Source organism: Mirounga angustirostris, unplaced genomic scaffold, assembly GCF_029215605.1.
Source record: "Mirounga angustirostris isolate CCGP_5_RB_7025 unplaced genomic scaffold, mMirAng1.0.hap1 SCAF_4, whole genome shotgun sequence".
Taxonomy (NCBI): Eukaryota; Metazoa; Chordata; class Mammalia; order Carnivora; family Phocidae; genus Mirounga; species Mirounga angustirostris.
Genome location: NW_026991712.1, coordinates 153,142,664 through 153,150,940, shown reverse-complemented (window position 1 = coordinate 153,150,940; position 8,277 = coordinate 153,142,664). Strand labels below are relative to the sequence as shown.

The 8,277-nt window shown below is 53.4% G+C and overlaps 1 protein-coding gene across 1 annotated transcript; it reads left to right on the top strand.

The window, feature by feature from the left end:
• The first annotated feature begins 1,795 nt into the window (after window positions 1-1,795).
• Window positions 1,796-2,740, top strand: FOXE3 (forkhead box E3). The gene has a single exon (XM_045895425.1). It carries the CDS (start codon window positions 1,796-1,798, stop codon window positions 2,738-2,740), a length of 945 nt encoding a protein of 314 aa, XP_045751381.1.
• The last annotated feature ends 5,537 nt before the right edge of the window (window positions 2,741-8,277 follow it).

Below are 8,277 nucleotides of genomic sequence, written 5' to 3'. Positions count from 1 at the left end.
TGCAAGTGACGACTTTGCCGCCAATGAAATACTCAGTAATAATGGTGGCTGCTACATTATGCAGCTGGAGAGTGGGGGCCTTGAGCTTCCAGTTCGGCTTTGGAAGCCCTCGGCCACAGGCCTGCAGTAGCTAGCTTTGGTCATTTGTACCCCAGGGCTCTCCACATCAGAGCCAGAACTGGGATGAGGCATCTAGGGCCCCTAATTTAAGGAGGCCCTGGCTCTCAAGTGCCAGTCCTGCACTCACACCACCCTGAGAGTCAGTGCCCCCTTAAATTTTGGCCTTGGGCCCTTCACTTGCCTCACCTACCCCCAGCCCTGCTCCCTTGATCTTGCCTGTCCCCCAAGACAAGCCTCTTTAAGGCAAGCCTTCTTCACTCTTTGGTGCCCTTCAAGCTAGGTCTGGCTCTCCTGTCACTTTGAAGAGATTTCCTAAAATAAGCTCAGGGAGACATCACCTCTGGATGGTGGTAGTAGGTGGTGTTTCCCAGAGTGAGGTTTTTTTTTTTTTTTTTTTAAAGATTTCATTTATTTGACAGAGAGAGACACAGCGAGAGAGGGAACACAAGCAGCGGGAGTGGGAGAGGGAGAAGCAGGCTTCCGGTGGAGCAGGGAGCCCAATGCATGGCTCGATCCCAGGACCCTGGGACCATGACCTGAGCCGAAGGCAGACGCTTAATGGCTGAGCCACCCAGGCGCCCCCCAGAGTGAGTTTTTAATAAAAACCGCTGAGATACCCCTCCCTCCCCATGAGATGTGAGTGTGGCATTTCTGGGTCAGTAAGCAGTTTTCTCAGATCTCCAGGCAGTGGAAGCACTTGGGGGTCTCTCTCTGACCCAGCAACTGGTCCTTGGAACTTTGGGTTGTGTAGGCCTCTGTTTTGTGCATCTCCACAGTGTGTACGCTGTGTGTATGTGTGTGTGTGTGTGAGAGAGAGAGAGAGAGAGAGAGAGAGAGAGAAAGGGAGCCCTTTCTCTAAAACAGAAGGGGCAGGGAGAAGAGGCAGCCAGAAAGGTAACTCCAACTTATGGACTTTCTGGGGGCTCTTGATTTTAAAGCATTCAGTCCCCTGGTCCCCAAATATGCTAGTTGATCACTTTTCAGGATTTTGTTTTTTCAAAGGATGTTTACAAATGGCTTGGACAGGACAGGGTTGTGCGGGAGGTAGCAGAGAGAGGAGATGGTGACCCTGGAACCACCAAACATACTTTCCTGAGACAAAGCTGGCCTTCTCACTCTGCCATTCCCCCTACCCTCCCCTTTTAATGGCCAAGACCAGCATGGTGTCAGGATGCCAAAGGCTGGTAAGGTGGTCCTGGGTGGCTCTCATCTCTACCCCAGCTTGGGTAGGAAGGACCTGGTGGAGGCTAGGAGAGAATGATGGAGGGGACAGGACCGGGAGGAGCATAATGGGGAGGGGGCCCCAAAGAGTACACTGGGAGGATTTGTGATTAGCATTGAGCCGAAGAGGAGAGGGTTGAGGGAGAGGCGGAAAGGCGGATGGGGCCGGGACCGGACCGACCGGACTGAGATGGGGAAGGGGTTGAGGTTGGGTCTGGAAGGACTGACCCGAAGGGAAGAAACCGAGGGAGGGGCGACATGTAGGTGGCGGGGGACTGTGAGCCTAGTAAGGGGATTGGGGAAGCAAATCAGGGAGGAGGCGCTGGCCGGCGGGGGAAGATCCGAGCCCTCTCCCCTGGCTGGGGGGGACGGGGGAGGGGGGCCGTGTCCATATAAGGCGGGTCGGCGGCCCCTGCTCTCTCCGAGCTGCGCGGGCAGGGGCAGCCGCATCCCAATGACCGGGCGCAGCGACATGGAGCCGCCCGCCGCTTTCTCGGGCTTCCCGGCCCTGCCCTCGGTCGCGCCGTCGGGGCCGCCGCCGTCGCCGCAGGCCGGGGCCAAGCCGGGGCCGGAGCCCGAGGAGGCGGCCGCGGGCCGCGGGGAACCGGAGCCCGCCCCCGCGCCGGGCCCGGGGCGGCGGCGCCGGCGGCCCCTGCAGCGCGGGAAGCCGCCCTACTCGTACATCGCGCTCATCGCCATGGCGCTGGCGCACGCCCCGGGCCGCCGCCTCACGCTGGCCGCCATCTACCGCTTCATCACCGAGCGCTTCGCCTTCTACCGCGACAGCCCGCGCAAGTGGCAGAACAGCATCCGCCACAACCTGACGCTCAACGACTGCTTCGTCAAGGTGCCGCGCGAGCCGGGCAACCCGGGCAAGGGCAACTACTGGACGCTCGACCCCGCGGCCGCCGACATGTTCGACAACGGCAGCTTCCTGCGGCGCCGCAAGCGCTTCAAGCGCGCCGAGCTGCCCGCGCTGCCCGCCGCCGGCCCGCCGCCCTTCCCCTACGCGCCCTACGCGCCCGGCCCCGCGCTGCTCGCGCCGCCGCCCCCCGCCGCGCCCGGGCCCTCGCCGCCCGCGCGCCTCTTCAGCGTCGACAGCCTGGTGAGCCTGCAGCCCGAGCTGGCGGGGCTGGGCGCCCCCGAGCCGCCCTGCTGCGCCGCGCCCGACGCCGGCGCCGCCTTCCCGCCCTGCCCGGCCGCCGCCGCCTCCCCGCCGCTCTACTCGCCCGGCCCCGAGCGCCTGGGGCTGCCCGCGCCGCACCCCGGCCCCGGGCCGCTCCCCGCCGAGCCCCTGCTGGCGCTGGCCGGGCCCGCCGCCGCGCTCGGCCCGCTCGGCCCCGGGGAGGCCTACCTGAGGCAGCCGGGCTACGCGCCGGGGCTCGAGCGCTACCTGTGAGCCGCCGCAGCGGCCCGCCGCGCGCGCCCCGTCTCGGCCCCGCTCGGCCCGGCTCGGCCCGGCTCGGCTCGGCCCGGCTCGGCCCGGCTCGGCTCGGCTCGGCTCGGCCCGGCTCGGCCCGGCTCGGCTCGGCCCCGCTCGGCTCGGCTCGGGGAGCGAGCGCACCTGTGACACCTGGCTGCCCCCGTCGCGGGCACGCTCCCGCCGTCTCGCCACAGGACCGCCCCCTGCCCCCCCTCACCTGTGAGCCCCCCTCGGGGCGCTCCCGCCAGCGCCATATGGGGTCCCGAGTCCCGGAGCTGCATCGCCACCAGTGAGCTTCCCTCCCCAGCTTCTTGGTGAGCCCCGAGCCTTCGGAAGCCAGACCTTCGCTCTCAAGCCGCCTCCTCGACTGGCTCCAAACTTCTTCCGCCTTCCCTCGTGTTTTCACAACACATTAGAGGTCAGACTCCTGGGTTCCTGACTCCTTTGCTGTCTTCCCTCCATTTCCCCACAAGTTTGCCCCCAGCCCCACTTAGCTGTCTGTCCGCACCTGTCTTACTGGGAGGGAGCGCCCCTTCCACACAGACACACCTGGCTGCGCTGTTCCCGTCCCGGCGGACAGTTCTTCAAGATCTGAGACGAGCAGGACCAGGGGCTCCTGACTGAAAGGGGGGCTAGTGGGCTGCCCCACCATCTGGAACACGTAGGACTTACTGGGTTATTTTTTTAAAAATTAAAGCTGGTTTGATTAAAAAGAAAGAAGAAATCTTCCTCTGGGCTCGGTGTGCTGGCTGGTGACTTGGGGGGTGATCTGGGAATATAGGGGGTGAGCTTCGTGCGGGATCTTGGGTTGCCATGGGGTGAGCCCCTTGTCACTTATCAGGCAAAGTTTCATGAAGTAGGATTAGGATGTGATTAAGCCATAGCTGTGCACATAGTGGGCCTAGTAAAATGCTACCACCTGCTGCATCCCAGAGACTGGTAGAGATGAGATGGGATGTGCACATGATTGTATTTGGCTAGGGGGGTTGTCCGCTGTGTGAGATTATTCCCAGCTCCCACGGATAAGGGAGCATTGGCCACTCCTCTAACAAGTACTTATTGAATGTGCCAAGCACTGTTTAGGCACTGGAAATACATCACTAAGCAAATGGGCAAGATCCCTGCCTTATGGGGCTTATGGATCTGTGGGGAAGAGACATTACCAATCAGTCCCCAGAGATATGAGATAAGTGCTCTAGAGCCTTGCACTCAAACTGTGGTCCACAGACCTTCAGCATTACCCGGGAGCTTGTTAGAAGTGCAGAATCTCAGGCTCCGCCTCAGACCCACTGAATCATCAGATTCTGCATTTTAACAAAATTCCCAGGTGATTGGTATGCAGAGTATTCTGAAGGAAAGGCACTGGATCAAGGCTGGGGACTCGATTTAAAAGGCTGAAACTCCCTACTTTAAGAAAGGGGGGCCATGAACCACATGTTCTGCCGCTGAACTTCTGGTGCTGGACTCAGCCTCAGCATCTATGCCTCCTGTTCTACCTACCTTGCTAGGTTTGAGCTGAGGCAGCGGGAACCTAAGCCGGTTACAGACTGTCCCCAGCACCACGGACAGGGCAGCACCAAGGAGAGACTCAGGGTTGCGGTTTGAGGGAGTTGGCCTTTGACCCTGTCCTGCTCCCTAGTGCTGACCCAAATGCTAAGCATCAGGATTTTCCAAGCTCTCCTGCCCCAGCACTGCCAGTCTAGTGGGGCCTGGATTGGGCGTAGGGGAGTAGGATGATGTGTCTTGAGTCCAGGGTGAATGTGATTTGCATGTTGGATGTTGGACATGCCTGGTGCACCTCTCTTAGTTACAAGAATTTAAAGTTATCTAGTGGTGTTGGAGGGTGAGGGCGGAGACGCAGCGGCTTCTAGGGGAGAAAGGGCAGGAAATCTGAGAAGGCAGGGAAGGCCCTCTTTGGTGGTAGGACACTGGGTGCAGACTGTGCGGTATGAAATGCGCTGAATAGACACCCTCCTTCAGCTATTAACCCCTTTGAACGTGAGTCAGAGCTAATTTGCCTGAAGCATAGCAGCCCTTCACTTAATAAGTGGATTGACGGACTCCCTAGTGTCTAATGTTGTGCCTGACTTCCTGAATAATGACTGGGTTGACAGTACTTTGGCACCTTCTTATCCATTCCCACTTGCAGTCCTTGCAATGACCTGCAAAAGAGGCAAAAGACGTGGAGGCTATCTCCCCATCTGTCGGATGAGAATTGCCCCTCTCTGGAGCCCAACAGGCAGCAAATATCCAGCCTGCCTGTTCTCTATGGAGTAGAGCTCCACAAACATCAAAATGTAAAACTTTCTTCTGTTCCAAATGGTGTTACAGCCCCTCCTCCTGCCTCAGAGAACCTCTTGATAAAATCCTCCAAACCCAAGAACGGTCCAGGGAAGGGGAGAACCCTTCTCAGTCTACTGAAGCCAGGAAGTGCCTTGTGAGCTCTGATTTCCATTCTTGCTACTGCCCTGCGGGTCTCTGTCCCCAGGATCTTAGAACTCTGAGGACTAGGTGGGAAATGTCTGTTCAGAAATACTAGAAAGGTCACTGCTGAACTGGAAAATCAGAGAAATTTTATTTTTTTTAATGCCTCTTTAATCTTCCTTTATTCAACTGCATCAAGCACTTGCTTTGTGTGGCTGGGCCCTATGCTAGGCTCCTAGGCCAATACAGAATCAGATTTGAGACTGTTTATGCCCTTACAGAATATGCTATTAGTCGTAGAGTGCACTAAGAATTTTGACATTTTGGTAGATGTTGAACAAACAAAAACAAAAGCCCGAATCCACCTCTGTCTTTAAAATACCAATCAGGGGCCCCTGGCTGGCTCAGTTGTTTAAGCATCTGCCTTGGGCTCACTCGGGTCATGATTTGGGGTCCTGGGATCGAGCCCCACATTGGGCTCCCTGCTCAGCGAGAGTCTGCTTCTCCCTCTCCCTCTGCCCCTCCCCCTACTTGTGTGTGTTCTCTCTCTCTCTCTCTCTCTCTCAAATAAATAAATAAAATCTTAAAAGAAAATCAATAGCACCAATCACTTATCTACAAGTAAGATTTCAAAATTATTCTCCCTGCTCCCTTTTTGGAGAAAATAATCTGAATAGAGCCTTCAGACACCTTTTTTTTTTTTTTTAAGATTTTATTTATTTGAGAGAGAGAGCATAAGTGATCACGAGCAGGGGGGGGGAAGGGATCATGACCTGAGCCAAAGGCAGATGCTTAACCGACTGAACCACCCAGGCACCCAAGCCTTCAGACACCTTCAGTTAATACTTCCCCCTTCATTCTTGTAGAAAACTAGAAGTCATTTTTAATCTGAAGACACATTTTTGACACTTAATTTTTGTTTTTATTAAATTGAAACAAGAATGTAATCAAATAGCAAAGTCCTATGATAGTGCCTTACCCACTCTCAGGATCCCTGATTTGTTCCCTAGAAGCATCTACTTTCAATTCCTGTTTGTCTCCTTTGGAATATACTTCCACATTTCCATGCTTATTTTTTTTTTAAAGATTTTATTTATTTGACAGAGAGAGAGAGGGGCAGACAGAGGGAGGGAGAAGCAGGCTCCCCACTGAGAAGAGAGCCTGATGTGGAGCTCCATCCCAGAACCCTGGGATCATGACCTGAGCCGAAGGCAGATACTTAACCATCTGAGCCACCCAGGTGCCCCCACATTTCCATGCTTATACTCCTCTCTCCTGAAACAGTGATGATTAGCTTCCTATTATAATAGTCATTTACCTCTAAAATTGTTATTTCTTTCCATCCCTGCCAAACTACCGGATTTTAGCATTTACATCTTATTACCATGTAAATACTGATCTCTGATAAACTGCTAATAATGTACCATGCCTTTTTTTTTTTTGGTGCAACTTTTAATTTTTCCTGGAGTCAATGCCTTATTTTTTTCATTTGCTTAGCTTTCTTTGTGCCTATGGCTAAATCTTCTGGTGTCTTCCAAAAGCATTGTGGTACACTTTTTCACAATGTCAAACTTATCAGGAAATCTGTCATGGCTTTTGGTGGTTGTATTTTTCCATTCCTGGGGGTATCTCTCCCAGAGTTCTCTCTCCTCCAGATCCAGTCTGGGCTGATTGCTCTCCATGTCTGCTGCACAGATGTGGACCTGAGTTTCCCTTCACTGTTATCCTTGGGATTCCTTGGAATTCCCTCCATGTCTATCCGGTATTGGATCCTCTGCTTCCTGGATCCCACATCTTCCTTTTTCTTGGTTTATTTCTTTATTTCAGTTGAGGCAAATTTGGGGGGAAATTTTGCACATCTGAAATTAAGGTGGTTATTGTACGATGAGAAGCTAAGTGTGCACTTTGACAATGAAATGGTTGGGTCAAAGCTGTATCTTTGTAGACTTATTTTGGGGGGTTGAGGAAGAGGGGGATGGGAGGTTGTTATATGGATTCAGTATATGCTATGTTTGGGGAAGCTGGGAAGGTGGCTCAGTGTTATGGAAATGAGGGGTGCATGTTTTGGTAGGAGGATTAAGGCAGGGGGCAGTTCTGAGTTCCCTGCAGGAATATATAGGTGAGCTGAGAGGGCTGCCTCCCAACTTAGGGGGACTTGGGACACTGGAAGGATGGCTTTGGGCCCAGGATGGTGCTGAGCTAGTTAGAAGGTCTGTTGGAACCAGTTCAAGAAAGTGGCCAACATCACCCGGGCACAGGGAAAATTGAGTACCTAGGAAAGTGACCTCCTTGGAAGGGATATAGGTAAGTAGATCAACAGAGAGCCTCCTTTGCACAATTTTTCATGCCTGTGGGCTTCACTTGGGAAGGCAGAGGGGAAAAATGCACAACATGGAAAACCCTCTGCTATTAGTGACTGGGTTGGTTTTAAGCCCATGTGAAATACCTCTCTGGGAGATGAGGTTGGAGAGAATTTTGCAAGATACAGGAGGCTACAGTGGTCTTCTTTTATTTATTTATTTATTTAAAAGATTTTATTTATTTATTTGACACAGAGAGAGAGACAGGGAGAGAGGGAACACAAGTAGGGGGAGTGGGAGAGGGAGAAGCAGGCTTCCCGCCGAGCGGGGAGCCCGATGCCGGGCTTGATCCCAGGACCCTGGGATCATGACCTGAGCCGAAGGCAGACGCCCAACGACTGAGCCACCCAGGCGCCCCAGTGGTCTTCTTTTAAACAAAAAAATTCTGTGGACCCCCAGTATTGACCTTAACTTTTTAATATAATGTCATTTAGTATGTGCAGGTATCACATCCTTAGACTTGTGTCTCTTATGCAACTGGAAAACAAAAATTTATTCATAAATTAAATTCAAACAGCTACAAAATAAAAATTGACATTCATAACATTAATCAAATGTAAAAGAAGATACCATTTTGCTAAAACTAAATAAATCACTTGCACCATAAATGTGGCCTTGACTGCTCTCCATCACAGCTCTTTTGGGTTTAGTGTGCCTTAAGCCGTGATGACTAAATTCAACCACCACTGTTTTCTTTTCCTTATTTCTTTTCTTTCTTTCTTTCTTTCT